The sequence below is a fragment of the Sminthopsis crassicaudata genome, chromosome 5 (assembly GCF_048593235.1).
Source record: "Sminthopsis crassicaudata isolate SCR6 chromosome 5, ASM4859323v1, whole genome shotgun sequence".
Lineage (NCBI taxonomy): Eukaryota > Metazoa > Chordata > Mammalia > Dasyuromorphia > Dasyuridae > Sminthopsis > Sminthopsis crassicaudata.
In genome coordinates this window covers 103,147,516-103,174,827 of record NC_133621.1, presented here as the reverse complement: position 1 = coordinate 103,174,827, position 27,312 = coordinate 103,147,516, and the positions used below count along the sequence as shown (strand labels likewise).

Here is a 27,312-nt window from a genome sequence, read left to right as displayed (position 1 = left end):
CAGCCCTGAGGTCAGGAGGACTTGAGTTCAAATTTGGCCTCAGACATTTAACACTTCCTAGCTGTGTGATGCTGGGCTAATTACTACTCCAACTGCCTTAGGGGAAAAAAAATCAATTAAGAGAAGTAGCTTAAAAAAGATTTAAAAATCAACTTTTACTTTCTGCAACTTTTTGCTCTTTATGAGATGCTGTAGAAATAAAATTAGTAGCAATTATTTCTACCTTGGCATCTTGATACTTTTTATAATCTTTCATTATATACCACTGCAATTTGGATTTCTTTCCTGAGATTTTCTTGTTCTTTTTATTGGACCATTTATTAATTGGGATGGCTCTTATTTTTAAAAATTTGAAGCAGATCTATATATTTTAGAATATCTTTAATATATCATACTATGTATATCTTAGAAATAACTCCATCAAAGAAACTTGCTAAAAAGATTTTCTCCCATTTATATCTCTTCTAATTTCAGCTGCATTGGTTTTAGTCATACAAAATTTTTTAAATTTTAAGTAAACAAGATTGTCCATATTACCTTCTGTAATCTTTTCCATTTCTTATTTGGTCATGAACTCTTTCCATGAATTTGAGAAATACCTTTTCCCTTTTCCTCTAATATATGAAATCATTCTTTGTACCCATTTATATCCATTTGTAATTTAGGTTAGTATATGGTTTGTGCTGTTGGTCTATATATAGTTTCTGCCAGAGTACTTTCCAGTTTTCCTCAGGTATTGTTAAATAAGATTCCTTTTATATATATATATATATATATATATATATATATATATATATATATATATATATATATATATATATATAGTTTTTTATTGACAAAACATGCATGGGTAATTTTTCAACATTGACCCTTGCAAAAACTTATGTTCCAACTTTTCCCCTCCTTTCTTCCACCTCCTCCCCTAGATGGCAGGTAGTCCCATATATGTTAAGTATGTTAAATACAGCACATTTATATGTATTTATACAGTTGTCTTGCTACACAAGAAAAATTGGATTTAGAAAGAAGGTAAAAATAGCCTGTGAAGAAAAACAAAAATGCAAGCAAACAATAACAGAAAGAGTGTAAATGCAATATTGTAGTCCATACTTGTTTCCCAGTGTTCTTTTGCTCTGTGCAGCTGGTTCTGTTCATTACTGATCAATCAGAACTCAGATCCTCTCATTGTTGAAAATAGCCACTTCCTCAGAATTGATCATTATATAGTATTGAAGTGTATAATGATCTAGTTCCGCTCATTTCACTTATCAGTTGATGTAAGTCTTTCCAAGTCTCTCTGTATTCATCCTGCTGGTCATTTCTTACAGAGTAATAATATTCCATAACATTCATATACCATAATTTATTCAGTCATTCTCCAATTGATGGGCATCCATTCAGTTTCTAGTTTCTAGCCATTACAAAAAGGGCTGCCACAAGGAACCCACATTTTTGCACATGTGGGTCCCTTTCCCTCTTTTAAGATCTCTTGGGATATAAGCCCAGTAGTAACACTGCTGGATCAAAGGGTATGCACAATTTGACAACTTTCTGAGCATAGTTCCAAATTGTTCTCCAGAATGGTTGGATTCGTTGACAGTTCCACCAACAATGCATCAGGGCCCCAGTTTCCCCACATCCCCTTCAACATTAGTCATCTTTTCCTGTCATCTTAGCCAATCTGAGAGGTGTGTAGTGGTAAGATTCCTTTTTTTTTTTTTTTTAAATAATATTTTATTTTTCCAAATATATGTAAAGATTGCTTTCAACATTCATCTTTGCAAAACCTTAGTGTTCCAAATTTTTCTTCCTTTCCTCTCCCTTGTCCCTTCCCTAATATAGCAAACAATTCAGTGTAGGTTAAACATATGCAATTCTTCTAAACATATTCCCATATTATCATGCTGAATAAAAATGCCGTATCAAAAGGGGGAAAACAAAAAATAGGTGGGGGTAAACACAAAAAATGTGGGGGTAAAGCAAGCAAACAACAAGAATCAAAAAAGGTGAAAATACTATTCTTTCAACTACAGTCAGTTCCCATCTCTGGATGCAAGTGGCTCTTTTCATCACAAGTCTATTGGAATTGCCTTAAATCACCTAATTATTGAAAAAGAGCCAAGTCCATTACAGTTGATCACTTAATCTTATTGCTGTGTACAGTGTTCTTAGTTCTAATCACTTCATTTAGCATCAATTCATGTAAGTCTTTCCAGGCTTTTCTGAAATCAGTCTGAGCTCATCATTTCTTATAGAACAATAATACTCCATTACATTCATATATCATAACTTATTCAACCATTCCCCAACTGATGTGCATCTATTCAGTTTCCAGTTCTTTGTCACTACAAAAAGGGCTGCTGCAAATATTTTTACACATATGGGTTCTTTTCCCTTTTTTATGATCTCTTTGGGATACAAACCTAGAAGAAATACTGCTGGATCACAGGATATGCATAATTTGATAGCTTTTGGGCCTAGTTTTAAATTATTCTCCAGAATGATTGGATTAATTCACAAAGCTAACCACACTGCCTTAGTGTCCCAGTTTTCCCACATCCCCTTCAGCAGTCATCATCTTTTCCTGTCATCTTACCCCAATCTGGAGAGAGGTGAAGTTTGTACCTTAAACTTATCTTATTTTATTTTTTTCTCCAATCAATAGTGATTTAGAGTATTTTTTCCTATATGATTAGAATGGCTTTTAATTTCTTTGTTCGAAAATTGTTCATATCCTTTGACCACTTATCAACTGGGGAATGGCTTGTACTCTTATAAATGTGAATCCGTTCTCTTATATTTTAGAAATGAGGTCTTTCTCAGAAACACAGGATGTAAAAATTTCTCCCAGCTTTCTGCTTCCCTTCTAATCTTGGCTGCATTGCTTTTGTTTGTGTGAAACTTTTTTAATTTGATGTAATAAAAATTATCCATTTTGCATTTCATAAATATTCTCTAGTTCTTTGGCCATAAATTCTTCCCTTCTGTACAGATCTGAGAAGTAAGCTATCCCTTATTCTCCTAATTTGCTTATAATGTCACTCTTTATTTCTAAATCATGAATCCATTTCAACCTTATCTTGGAATACATGTTGGTCAGTGCGTAGTTTCTGCCATATTATTTTCTAATTTTCCCAGCAATTTTTGTCAAAGAGTGAGTTCTTATCCCAGAAGCTGGAGTCTTTAAATTTATCAGATATATTACTATAATAGCCATTGACTGTCGTGTTTTGTGAAGCTAATCTATTCCACTGATTCACTACTCTTATTTCTTAGCCAATACAAAATGGTTTTGATGACTAGTAGTTTGTAATATAGTTTTAGATCTGGTACAACTAGGCTTTGAATAGAATTTTTAAAAATTTTATTTATATTGCAGTTTTTTATTTATAAAACATGCATGGGTAATTTTTCCTTTTTTTTTTTTTTTCATCAGAAAAACTTAAATTTTATGTCTTTCCATAGATTGGGAACACTGGCCCACAGCTCACTATAGATGTATTTATACAAATAGACACATAAACATACATACCATATGTGCTTATCTATGTGTATGCATATGTATATGATATGTATTATACATACCCTTAAATATATGCATGTATAAATACATACATGCACCTATATACTGTATATCAGATGCATTTATGTTAGTGACTTAATAATTTGCAAAGTGAAAGAGAAAGAACACCATCAAATATCGAAATAGAAACATGAATCAAACAATGGATATATATATATTGTTACATAAGAAGTGAAATCGAAATGATCAAATTTAAAATTTTTTCCATTTTAAGAAACTACTTTCTAGAATGAGTAGATTTTATAAGAATCTTCTTGACACTGCCAATAAACAATCCATTGGGAGTGTTCTCTTTTGGAATATCTTCTGTAGTCTGCAGAAGAGTTGATATTGTATAAGATTTTCTTTTTTTTTTTTTTTTTTTTTAAATTAATTAATTAATTAATTATATGCACATATACATATATATACATTTATTTATTTACAAAGCACATGCATGGGGATTTTTCTAACACTGACCCTTACAAAATCTTTCGTTCCAAAATTTCCCCTTCTTCCCCTCCCACCCCCTTCCCTAGTTGGCAGGTGGTCTAATACATGTTAAATATGTTGAAATACATGTTAAATCCAATATATGTGTACATATTTATACAGTTATCTTGTTGCACAAGAAAAATCAGATCAAGAGGAAGGAAAACAAAATGCAAGCAAATAACAAAAGAGTGAGAATGCTCTGTTGCGTTCCATACTCTGTTCACACAGTTCTCTCTCTGAGTATAGATGACTCTCTTCATCATTGAACAAGTAGAACTGATTTGAATCCTCTCATTGTTGAAGAGAGCCATGTTCATTAGAATTGATCATCATATAGTCTTGTTGCCATTATATAATGATCTCCTGGTTCTGCTCATTTCACTTAGCATCAGTTCATGTAAGTCTCTCCAGGCCTCTCTGAAATCATTCTGGTGGTTGTTTCTTACAGAACAAAACAGTCATATACCATAATTTATTAAGCCATTTTCTAGTTGATGGGCATCCACTCAGTTTCTAGTTTCTTACCACTACAAAGAGGACTGCCACAAACATTTTTGCACATGTAGGTTCCTTTCCATGGGTAATTTTTCAACATTGACCCTTATAAAACCTTCTGTTCCAAATTTTCCCCTCCTTCCCCCACCCCCTCCTCTAGATGGCAGATAGTCCAATACATGTTAAATATGTTAAAATATATGCTAAATCTAATATATGTATACATATTTATAAAGTTATCTTGCTGCACAAGAAAAATTGGATCTAAAAAGGAAAGAAATCTGAAAAGGAAAGCAAAAAATGCAAACAAACAATAACAGAAAGAGTGTAAATGCTATGTTGTGGTCCACATTCATTTCCCATAGTCCTCTCTCTGGGTGTAGATGACTCTCTTCATAACTGAACAATTGGAACTGGTTTGAATCATCTCATCGTTGAAGAGAGCCATATCCATTAGAATTGATCGTCATATAGACTTATTGCTGTGTATAAATGATCTCTTGGTTCTGCTCACTTCACTTAGCAGCAGTTCGTGTAAGTCTCTCCAGATCTCTCTGAAATCATCCTGCTGGTCATTTCTTATACAACAATAATATTCCATAGCATTCATATACCATAATTTATTCAGCCATTCTCCAGCTGATGGGCATCCATTTGGTTTCCTGTTTCTAGCCACTACAAAAAGGGCTACCACAAACATTTGTGCACGTTTGTCCCTTTCCCTCCTTTAAAATCTCTTTGGGATATAAGCTCAGTAGAAACACTGCTGAGTCAAAGGGTATGCACAGTTTGATAACTTTTTTGATCATAGTTCCAAATTGCTTTCCAGAATGGTTGGATTTGTTCACAGTTCCACTAACAATGTATCAGTGTTCAGTTTTCCTACATCCCCTTCAACATTCATCATTATCTTTTCCTGTCATCTTAGCCAATCTGAGAGGTTTATAGTGGTATCTTGGAGTTGTCTTAATTTGCATTTGAATAGAATTTTTATCCCTATAAGCTCGTGTCTTTGGATTTATCAAATGCTAGGCTACCTAGATGTGCCTTTGCTTCTGTGCATTGTGTACCTAATCTGTTCCACTGATCAACTTATTTTATTTTGTTGTTGTTGAACTCAGAAAGATGAGTCTTCCAGACTTCAGGCTTAGCACTCTATCCACTGAGCCACCTTGTTGCTTTAACAATATAATTTTGCTAAATGCTTTGAAGTCTAGTTTTAGACCTGGTACTCCTAGACTTCCTTTGTTCCCACTTTAAAAACTCAATTCCCTTGATATTCATAATCTTTTGTGAGAAACTTACATTCTGATGGTAAGGAGGAAAGGGGGGCTGCATATATATACATAGGCCTGTGGTATGTAGATAGCCGGGGGGGGGGGGGGAGAGAAAGCCTTGTTCTAGTCAGAATAATAAAGCAAACATTTAAATATATGAGCTAAGGAACCAGTGGAGTCTATGCTTGGGAGAGGAATATGGAAGACCAAGAGTTTGCTTAGAATGAGGTTATGGCTAAGTCTTGAATGAAGTCAACTATGTAGATGCAGTAGTTCACCCACTAGACTATAAGCTGATTCAAAACAATCTGTTTTAAATGTTTTTGTGGTTCCTTCGTATAACTTGCAAGTTAGTCAACCTTTAATATTCAAGTGAATTGAATGGTAAAATATCATAAAATGTTATGATATTTCTGTTAACATCATATTTGAATTTGTTTTCAGCTAAAGTGAATTGATAGAAGCAAGGAGAGATAAAATTTGATGAAATAATTCTCTCTCTTTTTTTAAGCTTTGAAGGAGGCCAATGAGCTTTGCCCTAAAATTTGTCAGCAGTAATTTTAAGTTTTAGTTTGTGATGACCTTTTTCTGTACTTCCACCACTTTTCTGCTTGAAATTTTCTTTCCTTTGTTAAGCTTGGAGGCACGAAGTTTCTCTAGACTGGTTTTTACTTAGGAATAAGATTTATTATTATTATTTTTTAAAATAATAGCTTTTTATTATCAGAATGCCTGCAAAGATAGTTTTCAAATTCATCCCCTTGAAACGCTTTGAGTTCCAATTTTTTTTCCCCTCTCTTCCCTTCACTTTCTTTCCCTAGACAGCAAGTAATCCAATATAGGTTAAACATGGGCAGTTCTATTATACATATTTCCACATTTATCATGCTGCACAAGAAAAATCAGATCAAAAAGAAAAAATGAGAAAGAAAGCAAAAAGCAAACAACAAAAAAAAGGTAAATACTATGTTGTGATCCACATTCAGTCCCCATAGTCCTCTCTCTGGATACATATGGCTCTGTCCATCACAAGTCTACTGGAATTGGTCTGAATCATCTCATCGTTGAAAAGAGCCACATCCATCAGAATTGATCATCACATAATATTGTTGTTGCCATGTACAATGTTCTATTGATTCTACTCACTCCACTTAGCATCAGTTCATGTAAGTCTCTTCAGGCCTCTCTGAAATTATCCTGTTGATCATTCTTCTTAGAACAATGATATGCCATAACTTATTCACCCATTCTCCAACTAATGGGAATCCACTCAATTTCCATAGGAACGGGACTTATACCTAAAATATCTTTCCCCAGATTCTGGTTTCAAGCTTTTGTACAAATTTGTTTTAATTAAACCAAATTTCAATGTTAATCCTGGATTTGTGGAATATTGATTTTTTTTTTTTAGAAAAATATTTGAATAGAATATAATAGATTTCTATCCTGTACCAGTAAGCCAGTATTGGAAGACTTTGTAAAATCATTATTTGCAAAATATAATATAGATGTAGATTCTATTGCTTTTGGGATTTTTTTTTTTCAATTCAAGGTAATAAATAAGGATCTTGTTCTGTTTATACTTATTTTATTTTATTTTATTTTTTTTTTTGCAGGGTGTGAAGTCTAAACACCGGAAAGATCGACCCCAAGATTTAATTGATATAGGTTTTGGCTATGATGAGACGGATCCATTCATTGATAATTCAGAGGCCGTGAGTCATTCTTTTCCAGATATTTTATTATTTCCATAAGTTTTAGAAGTTTCACTGATGAAATATAGGAGGGAAAATACTACTTTTAAACATTTTGCCATTATAATTCTACTAATGATTTTGGATCTTGGTTGTAAAGATAAATCAACATATTTCTCTCTAGTTTAAAAGAAAATCCTGCCTCCCATGATTGAAAGATCTATCTTTAATTTCCAGTTTTAAGACTTAATTTTTATTTAGGAAACTAAATAAAAACTAAATGTTTTTAATTCTGAAAGAGTGGCCCTATCAAAGACATGCATTAGTATCTGAACACTATATTTTCCACAGTGCTTTATGGTAGAAAATCCTGAGATTTAGTATATGTCCCCTTATTTTTATTCATACAGCTGCTACTCTGGTATAGGTTTTTACCACCTTACTCCTGGATGGTTACAGTATCCTTCTAATTGATCTTCCTGCCTCAAGTTTTTTCCCACCTCCAATCCACTTCAGCTTTCAAGCCAATTTTCTTTAAACATTAGTCTTAACCATGTCATTTTCCTACTCCAGAACTCCACTGGATCTGATTATCTTTAGGATAAAATATAAACTCCTCTGTTTGGCATTGAAAGTACTTCAGATTTGAAAAGTACTTTCTAGTCTTCTTAGACTTTTATTTCTTTCCATGTATTTCTATAATCCAGTCATACTGACCTTTTTTTAGATTTTTAAAAAAATTATTAAAAAAATAAGTCTTATTTGCTTGTCTAAGCATTGAAAAGACCAATAATCTTCTTGTTCACATATGACACTTCTTTTCCAACTCTATATTTTTTAAGACTGTCCCCCATGCCTAAACTGTTCTCCTTCCTTGTATTTGATTCTCACCTTCCCTGGCTTTCTTCAAGACTCAATTCAAATCCTCCATTTGGTGGAAGGTCTTTCCCTCCCCTTTCCTTTTCAGATTTCCTTACATTTGCAGTGTATCTTGTATGTTATCTTTATATGTTGTCTTATCCATTAGAATGTGAACTACCTCGGGGAAGGAATGTTGTTTTAATCTTTGTATCTCTGATACTTGACATATAATAAGACCTTAATAAATATAGCTTATTGAATTGTTTCTATGCTGATAGTCATTTGTTTATTCAGGTTCTTTGCTAGGTTGGAAGCAGTTTCTCTTTTTTCCATTGACCTTATTATTTCTTGTTGAATTTTTCCCATGGTAATGTTTTCTTTTAAATAATTTCATTCTTTGTGTATTTTCTTTTCTTATTTCTGTTTTTCCTATCTTGTATCTACATATCTGTATGTAAATCTGTATATTCACACACATACATATATATACATACATAATACATACATATTCTATGAAGTTTTTCTGAATTTCTTTGGTTTATTATTTTTTTATGACATAATAATATTCCATTACCTTTACATATCAATTAGTTTAGAAATCAGTGACAAAAATAATAAGTCCTATATACAGTAAAATATTTGTAGCAGCACTTTTAGATGTAGCAAAAATGTAATAAAGACTTGGAAACAGCATTTCTATCATTTGAAGAATGTCTATTATTTATGATACATAAATATATTGTACAGTTGCATTGTAAATAACAATACTGAAAAAAAAAATTAGGGAGAGTCATGACAAAAGTTAATGTGAAGTGAAGAAAGCAGAACTGGGAAAGCCAATACACTTATTATTGATTACAGGCTTGTAATTGAAAAGAAGAGCACCAAAACTGAATTTATGGTTTAATATCCAAGGTTGGCCCAGAAAAAGAAATAAGAAAATATACTTCTCTAACTCCTTTGCATCTTGAGGGAGACTTTACTTATAGAATCTAAGTAATTCAACTTACTAATATAATACAAATATAAGGGAAAATCTGAACATTGCTTCTTCCAGTTTCCATAGTTTAGTCTCTGAGCATTTTAAATCAAAGATTAGAGGATCTGAACGGACCTTTAGTATCAGATTGTTGAAAATCCTCCTCTTCCCCAGAGAGGTTTTTTTTTTTTTTTTTTTTTTTTTTTTAAATTAAACTATTAATAGTTGTCTTCCAATCTCATTGCCTTCCTAGGTCAACATTGATCTCTTTTCTGTCATTTTTCTAATCTGATATTATAATTCAGTACTAGATAATCTAAGAAACAAAATACCATTATAATTATCTATTATTACACATTTCCTTTTTTTTTGACAATTTGTTTTAAATTTCTGTCAATCTAAAACATGTGATCTTCTAATTGCTTAGAAAAGATTAAGAAATTTGGCATGTTTAGTGTCTTATAGTATTTACCTGTTGATGATATAATGCATAAGAAGAGATGAAATGAGGTGGCATTGCCTTTGGAATTATAGGACCTAGGTTCAAATTCTACCTCTGAAACTTACTACGTGTGTGACTTGTGTCAAGTCATCCAACTTTGGGGTTTCAGTTTTTTCATTTGTAAAATAAAATCATTGTAATAGATGGCCTCTGAGGGCCCTTCTGACTCTGCATATATTATTCTGTGAATTATGAATTCTACGAATTATTCAGTGAACCCATGAAATGTCTTCTTTGCATAATGGTATTTGGTCATATGTTGTTTTAATTTTTAAGTTTGAATCTCTCATCTTATTCATGCATTGTTAGAAACAATATCAATATTCCTAACAGCTTTATTAATTAGGGAATTATTAGAGGTTAATTCTTACTGTATATTCTGAGAATTTTAACAATAACTAATTGATAGTTATATACCTTTAGTATCAGATTGTTGAAAATCCTAATAACTAATTGATAATAAAGAATTTCTTTAAAAAAAAAAAAAGAATTTCTATATTAACAACTGTAGGGTGATAATTTTCCTTTCAATTGTGTAAGTTTTCTTACCTTCTTCCATATGCAGTGAATTTATTCTTTTACTTGAAAGATAGTTTAAAAAAAAAAAAGATTAGACTGTGAAACAATTAGTGTTTTTTTTTTTTTTCAGTTGTAATATTTATAGTTAGCTTTTGAGGAATAAAGAGATAGCATGTTGAATGAGTTTTTAAAATATTTTAATGAAGATTAACACATTATGCATTGACTAAATCCTTATTTTTCTGTGCAGTATGATGAATTGGTGCCTGCTTCTCTGACCACAAAATATGGAGGATTTTATATCAATACGGGTACACTACAGTTCCGCCAAGCATCAGATACTGAAGATGAAGATTTTTCAGAGAATCAAAAGCACAGGTCACCTAAAGTAAGAATTTGTAAATTTAAGCACTGATGGGGAAACCATACAATTAATAGATTAAAATATTGTAAATTTGCTTATAGACTAAATGTTATATAAGTGATACATTTAAGAAAGTGAAATGCTAATCACAATAGCTTTATCATTTTAAAAATGTATGATTTGTGAAGTAAGTTCCTTTTAACATAATAGTTAACTATAGTTTAACTATGAAAGATAATGGTTAGGCAGCTAAGTGGTGCAATGTATAGATTCTAGACTTGGAATCAGGAAGACCTGAGTTCAAATTCCATCTCAGACATTTATAAGCTCTGTGACTCTGCAAAAACAGCTTAATTATTGTCTGCCTCAGTTTCCTCAAGTATTAAATAGAGACATTAATAACACCTGTCTCCCAGGGCTATTGTGAGAATCAATTAAGATAATATTTGTAAAAAGTGTTTAGTACAATGCCTGGCATACAAGAAGTTTTTATTAGTACTAATGCTTTGAATTTTAAATTTTAATTAAAACACTTTATATACATGGTCTTTTTTTATCTTCACAGCAACTCTAATTAAGTACTGTTGTTATACCCATTTTAGGATAAAGAAACTGAGGGACAGATACTAAATAATTTTTTCAAAGTCACATAGATAATGTCAGAGGCAGGATTTAAACCTCCTGACTTTAAAATAGACTTCTGTAAACTAAATTCTTGTTTTCTTCTTTTCAAATTTTTCTATGCCTGTTATTTTTTTATTTTCATCAAAATTTATAAAGTTAGAATTTCTTGATGTACTAGTGATAGTAAGTAACTCTATTAGTTTCCATAATATCTTTCATTGGAAACAAGGCTTAGAAATTGCTATATTCCAACTGATGCATGATTTCTAATTATGAAAACTGCTTTCACCATACAGATGAGAGCTCATTTTTGACCCAATAGGGAAATCCTGAGAAGTTGCTTGAGGCACACAAGAGATGATGTGACTTGCCTGGGATGATAAGAGCCACTTCAAGTCTCAAAGGCCTCCATTCCTTGCACTTTATTGACAGTACTAAGCTACCTTGACTACTTGTGGGTCAAGTAAAATTCTTCTCTCTTCACTTTACAGGTTTCTAAAGTAAAAGAAGATGATGTTGGAATAAAAAAACGGAAGCGGAAAGAAGAAGGGGAAAAAGAGAAAAAGCCTAGGAAAAAGGTTCCTAAACAACTGGGGTAGGTTTTAAGAAACAAATATGGAATCAACTATTATCTTGAACTGCTCCTAATTTAATGTAGTATTTTTAAAGGAATAAAATGTTGCCGTAGGTGATGAAGCATTATATTTAAAGTCAAGAGAAACGGATTCGCTCTTTATAAGCATATAACATTTAAAAAAAAATTTTGAGATTGTCAGAAACAAAAAGTTGGCAGCATATTTCATCAATTAGTCCTTTGGAATCATTTTTAGTCCTTATAAGAGTTTCTAAGTCTTTTAAAATTGTTTGTCTTTGCCATATTATCATTATTGTATTGGTTGTTTTTTTCTTTTCTGTTCATTTTAGTCTACCTCAGTTCTAAAAGTTCTCCCCTGGTTTCTCTAAAACCATCATTTCTTATAGCATGATATTATTCCATCCCAATATTATATAACATAACATTTTCATTCAATACCCTATTTATAGACATTGCCTCAGATTCCCAATTTTTTGGCCACTTCAAGAAGAGCTAGAAATACTCCTATATATCTTTAGAATTTATTTTGGTTAGGATTTAACCTCTTTCTGTTCTCCTTCTAATTCTTCATTTTACTCACTTGTTTCTATTTCCCTTTTGAGTGAAATGGTTTTCTCTACATGTGTGTGTGCACGTACATGCGCACACACAAGCACAATTGTTTTTTCTTTCCCAGTCCAAATGAGAGAGATGCCCAAGTATCATTCACCCCATTCCTTCCTCTTTATTTGTATAAACTTCTGGTACACCCAGCTATGTAATATTTCCCCCATCCTTTCCCCTACTAGTATATCTCTTTCCCTCCCTATATGTTTTCCTTTTAAGAACCCTGGTAGGGGACAGTTCAATAGAACAATGGATAGAGCACCAGTCCTAAACTCAAGAGTACCTCAGTTCAAATTCTGACCCAGACACTTACTTGTATTAGCTCTGTGACGGTGGGCAAGTGACTTAACCCTTCTTGCCTCTCAAAAAAAATAAAACAAAACAAAAAAAGAACCCCTCTAAGCCTTTTATCTAATTAGACTCTCTGATCCCTGTTTACAATAGGGTTTATAAATTTTGAAAAACTTGCAAAAATTCTTTTTTCATTTATTCTAGGGATTTAATTTAAAATTTTCACCAACCTGTGTTTTTCTTTGAGGTTTTGCTTATAGATATTTTGGAGTCATTCTGTTTTTCTGGAGTTGTTTCTTGAAAGTCTTGAAAGAAAATTGTACCTTTTTTTGTTTGTTCATTCTTTCAGTCTACTTTCTGACTTTGAACTATATATTAGGGCGAACCTTTTGCATAGTAATAGTACTAGAGAGAAGGTATGGTCTGATCCTGCTGCTGCTTTTTTGAGGTATTGACTATTATATATGCTAGGCTTTTAGGATTGGCTCCAGCTGGGCACCTACAAGCTTTCAGTGCTCCCAGAGTAGTCTGATCCAAGGCAAAATCCATTCACTGTTCTACTAGGTAAAGCTCTGCAAGCTTCTGACATAGTTTTTGGTCTGAGCCAACAGTCGATGCTGATGTATTCAGCCACCATTAGCCAACTGGAAAAAAAGCTCTGTTCTTTCATTATGAAATTGCTTTGTAGTTTTCCCTTTGTTTTGATATTCTAACCCTGGTTTTTCTTTTGTAAGCTTTGGATTTGGTTAGAATCTAGAACTGAGGCTCCATCCAATCCCATGGGTCTGAACCACATAGTTGTTGCTTGCTTCTGAACTTATTTATTGCTTAGTACACTTGTTAGGGCCTGTGGCTATTTATTATTCCAGAGTGCTATCCCTAGACAAAGGTGCCTTCCTCAGTCCATTCTGGATGTATGATGTCAAACTACATGATGGATAGAACAGTTGCCATTTGGCACTTATTCTTGTACCTGCATGAAATCAGATATGACTCTGGAATTTCATCTGGTATTCATGTTTACTCTATATCTTTCAGTCCCTGGCCCTTGGAATGTTCTATATGGCACTTTCCTGTGGAACTAGAGTTCAACAAACCTCTCTGTTGTATTTTCTAGATTTAATGGGAAGAGTTGTTTTTGGGAGAGTTTGAGGTATTTCTTCTTACACTGTATCTTAACTCTATTCCATATATCCTCATAATAGCCTAAAACTGTTTATTGAAATTGTGACAGAAATCCTTAAGAGAAAATTCTTTGTTTTATTTTTGTTGTTTATATTTTAATTAAGTAGAAAGCTTTATTGGTGCTTTTTGATTTTATCTTGATAATTTCTGGTAACTACTTCCTCTCACCAACAGTTTCTACTCCAGTGAACCTTCCTATATCATTCTCTTCTGCCACCTCCTCTTCCTATCCCCTCAAGCAAAAAATAAATAAATAAAACCAACATAGTGATTGGGTGTGCCTTTGTATCTCATGGTACTTCACCTTATATTGAAAGGAGGCAACTGGTTCCCTAGTTTTCCTCCTCTTGACCTACTTTTTTTTTTTTTTTTTAACATCATGCTATTGAGTAAATAAAAACATACAATTCAAACTTGGCATACATATCTGTACATTATCTATCCTGCTTTTTCTCTAGTTAGAAGATAAAATTACATTATTCTGTTCATATGTATTCTTCTTATATGTGAAAACAGATCAGTTGATTAGTTAACAAGCATTTATTAATTGATTTTAGCCAATCACGATGCTAAGCACTAGAGATAATGTGGAAGGAAAAAAATATATAATTACTGCCCTCATGGAATTAGCATTTTAGTGTGGAAGACAGCATACCAGCAACTCTGTACATACAAGATTAGACAGTATAACTGGAATATGTCTCAGGGATAGTAGTGGCTAGTTGAACAGATGAAGAAGAGGGTGGGAGGGACTGTGAAATATCCTTTGTATATGGTGAGATTTTTGTTGAATCTTGAAAGCAGACGGCAGACATGAGAAGAAAGAACATTCTAGAATTGAGGGATAGTTAGTAAAAGGCACAGAGTTGGGAGATTGAATTTAGGGAAGAATAAGGCACAGAGTTGGGAGATTGAATTTAGGGAAGAATAAGTAAGTTATGTCATTGGATCATATAATATATGGAGGAGGTGGTTAAAGTGTAAGAAGACTGGAAAAGTAGGAAAGGACTAGGTTGTGAGACAAATGGAAGATTTTATGTTTGATCTTAGAGAGAATAGGGAATCCTTGTAATCCACTAGAAGAAAGATATAATCAGTTCTTTGCTTTTAGGAAGATTGCTTTGGCAACTGAAAAGAGGATGGATTGGGATAGAAAGACTTGAGTCAAAAAGACCAGCTTTGGAGTGTTTCAGTAATCTGAGCAAGGATGACAGTTGTGTGAGTGAAAAGAAAGTGACATATTTGAAAGATGTTGTGAAGGTATAAATGACAAAATGAGAATAGGTATATCTAGTAAATTGTGTTAAGAGTCAATGATAGCATAATTTGGAGGATGTTGGTTTCTTGATAATAATAGGGAATCTAGAGCTAGGAAGGAAAGATAGGGAGTTTTGTCTTAGACATGTTGAGTTTGAACTGTCCAGTAGACAGTTATTAATATGAGACTGGATGTTAGAAAAGAGAGTAGGGCTGGATAAATAAGTCTGAGAGTCATCTGTCTAGAAATGATCTTACCAAATGAAATTGTAAAGAGGCAGAACAAGAGAGGTACTAAGATACTAGATTACAGTCCTGGACACTCACAGTTAATGGAAAGACCAGGAGAAAGCAGTCTCATATTAATCTGAAAAAAGGAAATCGTTAATATTCTGTTATGCTGGTTGAAAAATTAATTTTTTTTCCAGATGGGAATAAGAAAAACATACCTGTCCTTTTCTCTGAATTGATTCTAAATTGAGGCCAGAGATGCATAGAATTATTCATGCTGACTTAAATGATTGATCATATTGAAAATATCCAAGTCAATTCTAGATAATTTCTCTTTTGTGGATTTTTGTAACACTAGGATTCCATTTAGATCATATCTCTTCACTGTGGATAATTTTCAAGGCTTTATTCTAGACCCTTTTCTCTTTTCCCTTTATCTTATTTGGTGATCTCTTCAGCTCCACAGGATTAGTTTTCATATGTATCAGATGATATCTAGATCTTTATATAGAGTTCTAGTCTTTCTATTAAGTTCCAGTCCTGTATTTACAAATAACTTGAAAAAATTTGAACTGGATGTTCTGTAAACATCTCAAACTCAGTATGTCTGTTTTTAAATAAAACTCATGTTTCCTCCCAAACTGTCCCCTCATGTGCCCTTCCTTGTTACTGCAAGGATACTGTCTTCCCTAGTGCCTAAGTTCACAACTTTGGAGTTATCCTTGATTTGTCTCTCACACTAACTCCACATATCAACTCCTGACAAATACTGTCTTTTCTACCATCATAACATCTCTTGTCTATGTCCTCTTTTTTAACACAGCTCTCATCTTCTACAACACTTACTGCCTCATACTTGGACTATTGAAATGACCTGCTGGCTGGTTTCTGGCTTCAATTCTTTTCTAACTTCAGTTCATCTTCTGCCCTGCTATCCATATAATTCCTTACTTAGGAAACTTTTGATTCTCTCTTACCTCCAACAATCTGACCCCTTCTTATTTTCTTAATGTTCTTACCTTAGTAATCTTCTCCCACTTGACATGCTCTCACCTTCCTCCTATACTTATTCTTCCTTAAATATGATACTTCTTCCTCTTATCTCCATACCTTTATATAGACGTTTCCTGATGCCTTTTATACTCTTCCTCCTCACTTCTGCCTCTTGACCTCCCTGAGTTCAAGACTCAGCTTAAATACTTGCCTTTTGCAGGAAATCTTTTCAACCCCTTTTGTCATGCTTCCTACTTCCCAGCACTTGAATCTTCCTCTCTTAAGGTTATTCTCTTCCTACTCTGTGTAAATCTTAAATGTATCTGTTCATTTATAGTTTGTCTTTCCCATTGGCTTCTTCACAGAGGATTTTTTTTTTTAATTTTTATATTATCTCCCCAATGCTTAGCACAGTGCCTAATGTGTAGTTAAGTACTTAATAAATTCTTGTTTGAGTTGATGGATTGATTGGCTTTTCCAAAATTTGGGTACATAACAATATGATTGATTCTTTTGTATAGCACTCCATATTTTTAAATGCCTATTATTTTTATATGAGCCATATCTTATTCAATAGTAACCATAGGAAAATTTTGCTTTTGAAAATTATACATATATGTCTGACATCTTTGATCTTTATTTTTTCTTATATATTTAAGTAGAAATCAAAGGTGAACAAGAATCTGAAATTGGGAGTGGTGATTTAAAGCTCTTAGAACACAAATAATGGATCAAGATACACCAAATTAAGAGTTTAAAATTTTAGATTCTTTCCCTTCCTGTCCATTTTGGAAGTACAAGCTAAACAGAACATGTTTTTGAATATTATCAGATGTTTGCTCTGTCTCTCTGTTGTTGTTGTTGTTGTGGTTTTTTTTTAAGTGACCTAGATTTTGATTTGCTAATTTATAGGTATACTGCCTTGCCATGTATTCACTTTCTAAAGAGAGTGCTTTGTTGTAATATGAAAAATGTTTCATAATTTTAGTTGATTTTCATCAACTTAAGTTTATCTTAGTTGGGTTTGTTTCTGTTAATCTTTTCTTTCTGTTCTTTGGACTTAATAGTCAAACAATTACTTAGCATTGGTGCCTGTTTCTTGTTGAAGAGGAAGGAGATTGATAGGAAAGGATAATTTAATATAAACAAAATTTTAAGGTATATAGTTATTTTAAAATTTTGCTAAGTATTCATTGTAAACTATTTCAGCTTTCAAAAATACACATAACTTTTCTTTTTCCACAGAGTTGTGGCTTTAAATTCACATAAGTCTGAAAAAAAGAAGAAGAAGTTCTACAAAGATCCCCTTTCTCTGGATGCCATGATAAGAAAATTTCAGAAAGAGAAAGAAGCATTAAAAAAAAAAGAGTCTAATTCCAAAGCTCCAGTTACTATGTTGACTACCACTCTCAGTAAATCTCCTTCATCTGCAGTTACAGCAATGGGAAATGAAGTCTCAGACTTAAATCTTAATAGTGCTGATCCAGTCCTTTCCATTTTTGGTAGCACAAATGAACATGAACTACTTCAAGAGGCTGAAAATGCCCTAGAGATGCTTGGTGATTTAGACTTTGACCGGTTACTGGATGCTACATCCAATGGTAGTCCAGTGTCTGAATCAGGGGGAGAGAATGGAAACATTTCCCAGCCAGCCCACACCTCTCAGGTTCTTTTACCCAAGGTGGTGCCTGCCCTCCCAGAAGGTCTGCCAATTCGTCTTGAAAAACGCATTGAAGACCTCCGCATAGTAAGTGTAATCTTTTGAAAAGAAAGTAATTATTTTTAACTTTTTATTTGAAGGATGTCTAGGGAAAAGTTGGTATTGTAGGATTTTTTTCCTGCTAGATGGTACATTTGGATAGAGCACAGGGTCTGCAGTTAAGAAAGACCTGAGTTCAAATTTGACCTCCAATGCTTATTAGCTATGTGACCTGGGTAAAATCACTTAACCTTGATTTCCTCAGTTTCCTCAAATATAAAGTGGGGATAATATCTTCTTTGCACAGTTGTTTGTAATGATTAAATGACGTAATATTTTAAGGAATGTATCTTGAACGGTATTATATAGAAAAAGGAATAGCTAATAGAAATAGTAAAACATGTAGCCAATGGAGAATAGTAATCGATTATTTGGAAATTTCACTCTTTTTTTCCCCCAAAAAAGTATCAGATAACATAATTATCTTTCTCAAGTTATTTCAATCTTACATTAGGAATTTCTTTCTTGTTTTTATTAGTAGATAGATCAGAACCTGAGAGAGTCCTTAAGATTTTTGAGTCAAAAAATCAATAAACATTTATTAAGCTCCTCCTATGTGCTAGGTACGGTTTTAAGCACTGGGGATACAAAAAGAAGCAAAAGACAGTCCCTTCCCTTAAAGGGCTTACAAGCTAATAAAAATAAGTAGCATTGATAACTTATAAAGATAACATTTCTAATAAACATGGAAATATGGATGAACCAGATTTAATCAGTCTTAATCAGTTTAAGAACTTAAAAATATTTTCAAGGTCCTAAGACTTTTTAAATGAATCTGCTTCTTTTATAATACAATTGATGAATTCTAACAATTTTATAATTCTTAATAAATGCAAGTTGGTAAAAGGTCTTTTCTATTATAAGATACCCAAATAAATTTATAAATAAGTACGTTCAGGTAGCAAGATCTGAGACTGGCAGGATTAGGGAGAACTAATATATAGAACTATAACTCAGTATTGGAAAAACAAGAAAATACTGGAAAGAACTGAAACAGAACAGAAACTTGATGATAGGTTACACTTGCACCTTTATGCAGTAAGTGATCATTTAGTAAATAAACATTTATCTCATTTCAATTAAGTAAACTTTTTTTTAATTGCATACTTTCTACAGAGCATTGTACTATATACTCTTGAGGGAAATACAAAATGTATTTGAGATTATGCTTTCTCTCATAATTAAGTTATAAGAGAGATAAGCATAATCTCTGATATATAGAAATACATGAGTAACGGATTAGAGGTGTAAAACAAAATGATATTTAGGCTCACTAGGGAAAATATCTTTACTGATAAAGCAATCATGGGAGCCTTCAAGGACAGAGATGGAAGTTGATTAGATAGATAGGAATTCAGTCAGTAGAGGAGAGATGACCTTTTCAGCATAAGGAACAGTGTTCTTAGACATTCTGAGACAGGAAAGCCTAGAGTATCTTCATGAAGTGGTATACTCATTCAGCCTGGCTCAGAAGACAGTGACCTGAAATAATGTAGGTTGACACCATTTTGTAAATTGTCTTCTGTGTCAGGCAGAAGAGTTTGAACTTAAGTCCTTAGACTTCTTGGGGTCAGTGAAAGATTCTGGGCAGAAAAGTGACTTGATAATAAATTATAACCTGAAATAGAAAAAGAACATCTCGGCATTCTTTCTCAGAAGCTTACCATGTTAATTTTTTCCCTACTGAGAGACTGCATTGTTTATTTCACTTATAATTCTTTGAAAAATGGATAGTGAGCACTTGACAAATGTTCTGAATTCACAGGAGTAGGTATTAGAGTATGGTGATGAGTTTGAGTAACAGGAGATTGGGCCTTACCCATTATTCTTATCACATTTAGCTATCCTATCCAATTTCCTTTTGAAGCCCCACTAAATCATGATTATAGGTTAAAGCTTTCTCTCCTCTACTATATTTACTGATTTCATATTAATAATAATCTTTCTAGCCACACTGATCTCTAGAAAGTTTATCAGTGGTGCCTGATCAAAGTGGGTAAGTTGAGATCAGATGAAAGGAGTTTATTGCATCCTTGTCACTCTTAAAAAAATATAAGGCAGTATTCATACTTGTGAATTCCTCTCCTTTCTTCATGGTCACAAATGGAAGATAGTAAATGTCCTGTTAAGAAGTTTGTTCTCCTTTTACTGGAGAGCAGCATAGGGAACCTCTGGAATCACAGCAGAAAGTAATTGGTCAGCAAACTTTTATTAAGCACTGAATTGTCAGGCACTGTACTATATAGTCTAAAATCATCCGGTTATCTTTGCTGCACCATCTGATAGTCTTACCTGATGGATCTCCATCTGTTTTCTAAACAGTATGCCAGATATGTTAGAACCAGAATTATACAGAACTTCAAGGAAATGATAATATGAGGTATGGTGTCCTGGAATAGCAGGGGAAAAGAGGAGATTCAAGGTGGAAGACATTTATTTTCTTAGTAAAATTTGAGGTTAGGTACTTTGCTGAGAAGAAAAGGAGACAGGGACAAAGAGAGGAAGGAAAGAAGAAAGATTGAAGTGCTTCTGGAACAGAAAGGTTATATATACTTAGCCAAGTTTTTCAAGCCAAGTTATCCTGGAAAATGGCACACTAAATGTCACAGTGAAATCACCAGTTATATCTGTTTCTGAATGTAAAGCTGTTGCCAACCAACCAAAAGTTAGGATTATATGTGACAGGACCTGAAAATCTACATTTAAGGATGCTATATTGGTCGGAATGATTTAGAGAATCTTTACCTAGTGACATAGGCCCTTAAAACATGAGCACTATTCCCAAAACTAAAGAGAAGTCACAAGAAGTGGTATAGAAGAAAGAGAATGACAAACATTAGAGTTAATAGCAGAAGTGGCAGTCATATCTAGAATATATAGTGGTAGTGAAATTTAAAAGCTTTAATGAAGGTAATAGGAGTCAAATAGTTTTCCATAGAAGAAGAGTAAACCTATTATTTAATGAAGAGTGAATAGTATTGTGGGTCTACTTGAGAGACAAAGAACCACAGTGGTCCTTACGGGGAATCCATGTATCAGGCTAAACTACATCAGCTTGAGCACAGCTATTCCTTTAATGGAAAGTTGTTGAGATCATCCTGTAGAAATAAAATTAGTGTCTAGTAATATTTTTACTCTTTCTGTCACCATTAGATACTTCATTGACTCATTCTCTGCATCAGGGTGTTGTTCACAATGTAAAATGTTACTACAAAAGAGATTGCATGAGAAATTTACATCATACAAATTCTATATGAGACTTCAAAACTCATACCATTAAAAATACCTTTTTAAAATACTACCTAAGCCTAAAATAGTGTTGTCAAACTTTAAAGAGAACTTATAAAAAATTGTGGACTGATGTCATATATGTAGAAGTGTTGGGGTTTTTCCTCGTCATTTATATAAGCTTTGGAGTAATTCATTTTCAAAATATTGTGGCACAGGTTTTTTGAAATGGTAGGAGATGATAGTAACTATTAATAAACAATAGGCACATATCTAAGATGGATGGTGATGAGAGAATGAGAAATCAGTTTTCTTACTCTTAGGCAGTCAGCAGTTCATTTTTCACAGATTGGAAGAGAAAGAAGTAGTCTGAGATTACTAATCATAGGGAATGAATCTGGGCAGACTAGCCTTAAATTGAAACAGCTTCACTAATGATGGCATATGAGTAGAATGTTTTCTATCTCAGCTGTGCCTCATGGTGTCTTATAATTGTGCATTAAGCTGTTGAGTGCCATGTTTCATGTGTACAATCTTGTACTTTCAAATTTTTGATTGACTTATCTCTTATTAAAGTAATCCTTAACTAAATTAACAAGTCAACAAGCAAGTTATTATATTATATCTCCTATGAGATAGGCACAGTGCTAAAGCAACCCCTTATCCTCAGGGAACTCACTGTCTACAAGTAAACTAACATGGTTAGAATTATTCTCAGCAGTTCCCCGAATCCTTAATTGTAAGGCTTTCATAATTTAAACTTTGTTTTCTCTGTGTTCTGATTTGTTTTCTGCCTCAGCTCTTGCACTAAATTGTAAGTTGCTTGAGGACACAAGATTATGCCTTTTGATCTTTTCTGTGCCCTTGTAATAGAATATTTGACTTGGGGCCATATTTATTAAAGCCCAATAGGAAGGAAAGCACAGGTCTGCTCACATCATTCCCTTTTTCAAGAAGCTTCAGTGGCTCCTGTTGTCCCTAAGATAATAAATAGATTCCTTGTTTTGAAACTTGATCCTTTATAATTTGACCTTTTTTTCCAAACTGATTTCAGACTATTCACCATTATACACCCTACATTCTAATCAAGCAGGCCTTTTTGTTTCTATGCAAATAATGTTCAATTTTTCTCCTCTGTATGTCATTGTACAAGTTTCCCCCCATTCTTGAAATGACCTCTTTCACCTTTGCCTTTTAGAATCCTTAATTCTTGTCAAGGAGTTGCTGTAGTGGTACTTCCTTCAGGAAACTTTTCCTGATTTTGCCATTTATTAGTGTTCTCCTTTTTAACATTGCTTTGTGTCTACTTTATACATATATATATGTTTGTTTGTTTGTTTTTGTTTTGTTTTCTTACCTGTGTGTCACATGTTGTTTCCCCCAGTAGAATATATACATCAGAAGGGTAGGAACTGTTTTGTTTTTGTATCCTCTGGATTTCACACAATATTTGGCATTCATTAAATATTTGTACAATTGAATTCTTGAGTTAAGTTTTACAAAAGGAAACTGGGAAGGAATGGTCAGAAAGGTAAAATGAGAACCATGGGGGGAAAAAAATGAAAAAAAGCCAAAGGAGAGGTAATTGGAGGTAAAAGGGGAAGGATAGCAATAGTGTTATAAGTTGCAGAAAAATCTAGTAAAATGAAGAATGAGAAAATACTGTTATATTTAATAGTTATAAGATTGTTGGTAATCTAAAAGAAGTCAGTTTCATTAGATTCGTGAGACAAAAAACAAAACCAAAAAACATTACAAAGATCTGCAGTGAAGGGATATGTAATTTGGAATAAATTATTTTTTATACAGAAATACCCCTAGACTGGAAAAGGGGACTTGATCCTTGATCAGGCAGTTCTAGTTTGTCTTTATCTGGTTTTGCTCTTATTATATACCTGTGTGATATATAATTTAGTTCTATGAGTGGGTTTAACCACTAGAAATAGAAGTTCTGTGTAGATAATTGGTGGAGTATTTGAAATATGTCTTCCCTTATATGTAAATAGATAGATATTTTGGTTTATAAATCAGGAACTTGCTTAGTGTAAATCATTCCTCAGGGTTTTCCTGTGCCTTCCTAAATAGTTTCTAAAACTGGAAAGTTGTAGATTAGAATTTAAGAATTGAAGGGAAAAGGTGTAGATTAATTCCAGCCTAAATAGATTATCTTCATGGGAGTATCTTTTTGCAAATAAATAAGTTCTAAAAGACTACTATTTAAAGCCATCCTCTAATGAATTATTTAAAGACAAATCATTAACCTACCATTTCTTCTAATACTATGTATACATTTACATGTACATTAGATTTTAACTGCTTTAAAAATGGCTGTGCTCTTTTATCTGACTTTCATTTACCAGACTAAAATTTATTCAAATGGAAGCATTTTCAGTATTAATATCATTTTCTTTTTGTAAAGTCCCCTGAAGTACCATACCTCATTGTACCATGGAGATGTAACCTGTCAGGTATTTGATAGAATTCTGAACTCTAGCAGAACTCCCATTTTGTCTGGTTCTGCCATATTAGAAATGCTTGGAGCACAGTCCAAGTCAGTTTTGTGAGAAGCAGTTTATATAGGTTGAAAGACCCTCATTACCAGTAGACTGCCCCCTAGTTAGAAATTCTTTTGCCATGGCACACACAAAATCATCTTTCATGTTGTATGTCTTTCTTCCATTTCTGCAGTGATGACAGCAGAATAGCAGAAATTGTTGCTAAAAACATACTACTTTTAAATTGTCAGAAATATTAACTTTGCTATTCTTCTTTTGTATTTGCTATTGTGATATCTTTGTCCAGGGACCAGCAAGTAGAGTAACTCCTAATAGGGTAACTAAATTGTATCAGTCTTGATATCTTTGTTATAAATGATATTGAAATTAAATGGAAGGCTGGCTCATAGATTTTCCTTACAGTAGCAAATGGAAGGAAATAGGAAAGTTGATTTTATTGTTTGGCCAAAAATCTCAGGAAATATCTTGTGAGACATTTACTCATCTTGTATTTTAGTGCTCATAAGTTTGTACGAGAAAGACCATTATGAAAATAATAGCAGTTTACATACCAACAAATGTTGTAGATGAAGAACTACTGAAGTTATATAAAGAATTCTTAAGGCCTTTTAAATAAAATCAGTTTAGTTTCTAAAATATACCTGGTGAATTGAACACAAATAGTGTTAAAAAAAAAATCTGCTGGACAATGTAATTTAGAAATAAGAAGTGAAAGAGACCAAAGACTTTGAAGAAGCCTTATAAATTGACATCATGTGAATACTAGCTTTGGGGGTGTGGGGTGGGGAAAAAGAAAGCTCTAGACATGGAGAACACAAACTAGCATTCCTAAAATGAAATTGATCACATTTTAATTGATAAGAGATGATTCATTACTGGTGTAGGACTCATTCCTGAGTTAGCTCTCTGTACTTTGGTGAACTACTGGAAGAGGGCTTTCTCTATAAGTGTAAAGAATTCTAAAATGAGGTATCTTCATCGATGATTTCACTCATTTCATTTTTATATTTCACTGTAAAATCTTCTCCAGATGAAGGATTATGTAGTAACTCAGTGTCTGCCCTAGGTAAAGGAAAAGGAGAAAGCTAGCGTATTATCTAAATGATTTATTTGAGGGTATTCTTTAAAGCCATCTGAAGATGGGGACAAGTGCTGTGATCTCTAAATCTGCATGCACATTGGGATAGTAATGTCACAGTTCTCTAGATGGTTTCCTGTCCTTCAGCTTTTGACTAGAAAATTTCCCATCTCTGATAAGGAGGTCCCTTCTTTTGGGGTATTTCAGGATGTTTATTGGTAAGGAACAAGATGTTAATTCCAGAATTTTTACAGGAATTGCTTGAGAGAGATAAGGATTATGGGCTTGGAATATTTCTCATTTTATTTGAGATTGATAAAGCAAGGGTGAGAGGAATTTATTTAAGTTCTTAGGTTTATATAGGCTGTTTGGGTCTACGTAGACATTTACCTATAAAGTTAAAATTGGTAAAAGGGCCTCAATTGGTTTTGGGGTTGAGAACAAGATTAAAGAAGAGATTAGAATTAATTAGCTATACGAGTAGCGGATGAGTTTTTTGGTATGGTTTGCCTTAAAATTGCCTGAACTGGGCTGTGTATGTAGCTTTGACTTGTCATTTTAGTGAGAATCAAAATTTTTCTTATGTTGTTACTTATTACATTTTTCCTTGGGTTGCGAAGTAAAGATCCAGCCTTGGGGAGGAAAACTTTCAGTTATGAATATAACTGTATAAGTGTAAATATTTATACACACAAATTTATTAACCATGTGTTTTTTTTCTTTCCTTCCTTCCTCTCCACTGGGGGGTAAAAAGAAAAAACTCTTGTAAAAAAAATGCATTCACAAAAAACAAAAATATCTCATTTTGCACATTTAGTCCTTTAGCACTATGTCAGAAGGTAGATAGCACTCTTTATCTTTGGTCCTGTGAAAACATAATTGATCTTTGTATTGACCAAAGCTCTTGTCTTTCAAAGTTGGTTGTTTTTGTGGTGTTTTATGAATATATTTTCTTCCATACATTCATTTGCATTCTTCAGATGAAGGATGGTACTTGTAATTAGTCAACAAGCATTTATTAAATACTTTATTATTTTGTGCCAGTCATTTGGGGATACAAAAAAAAAACCCTAACAATCTCTACTTTCAAGGAGAAAACATTCTAATGGGGAATAGAACATATAATTATCCAAGATGCATGAAGAATGTAAGAAGTTAATATGAAAGGGGGACAGCATTAGTTAGGATGAACGTGAAAGACTAGGAAAGGCCTCCTGTAGAAGGTAAGATTTGAAGTGAATCTTGAAGGAAGCCAGGGAAACTAGGAACCAGAAATCAAAGGGCAGAGCATATCAGGAATAGGGAAGAACCAGTTCAAAGACAGGGAGTTTGTAGATAAGAATGTTGTATTTGTGAAACTATCAAAAGATCAAGGTAACTAGAAGAGAATTCATGAGAATAAAATGGAAGACCACTAGGAAGTTAGAAAAGGGTGAGATTATGAAAAGCTTTAGATGCTGAATAGGGTTTTATATTTGATCTTGGGGTTAATAGAAAGCCATTGGAGCTTTCTTATTTAGGGGGAGTGATCAGATTAGAGTGAGTTCATCTGATGCTATTTTCCTTATCTCTTCCTTCATGTTTACATACTCTTCATCTGATGTACTTCATTTATGAGAGAGCCTTTCATGCTCCCTTTTCTTTCTTCTCTTCAAACTTTCAGAATAGAACCAATTCACCCTCAGGTCTCTTGTTTGTTTTATTTAATTGCTCAGTATATACCTCTTCCTTTCTCTTCCTAGTAGAATGTTAATTTTGTCCTTGTACAACCATTTTAATTAAGATCATTTCTTAGAAATTGTTGAATAAATGAAGCCATCTAAAGGAATTTTTTAAGCACTGACCACTATTGTGCAAATATACAAATAGAAGAGGCCAGACACAACTTTCTCTCAAGGAATTCACACTTTAATTGAGAAAATAACCCATAAAAGAATGTTCAGCCATAGGCCATGTGGAAAGGCCTTGTTGTCCTACTGGTGCAGTGGTAGAATGGATGAAAAGGCTCTGAGGGGTCAAGTAACGGGCCAGGGATTATAGGGCACAGAGGCAGTGCAGGTGTGCCAGTCTTATCATTAGTCCAGCAATCAGGGTAGAGGGTGAGGCAAAGTAAGAGAGCACCCTTAATGGAAGTGTTTTCCTAGCTGTCTTGGATGGGTTCTGGAATAGTTGGGATAAAGAGGAAGAATGCAGAATGAATA

General features: G+C 33.2%; 1 protein-coding gene across 1 annotated transcript in view; it reads left to right on the top strand.

Annotated features, from left to right (window-relative positions):
* The window catches only part of UBN2 (ubinuclein 2), a 106,847-nt gene that overhangs the window by 32,840 nt on the left and 46,695 nt on the right, over positions 1-27,312 (top strand). The window contains 4 exon segments of the mRNA XM_074267778.1: positions 7,446-7,544; positions 10,635-10,772; positions 11,864-11,967; positions 17,776-18,277. Of these exon segments, the coding sequence (XP_074123879.1) occupies positions 7,446-7,544; positions 10,635-10,772; positions 11,864-11,967; positions 17,776-18,277 (843 nt within the window).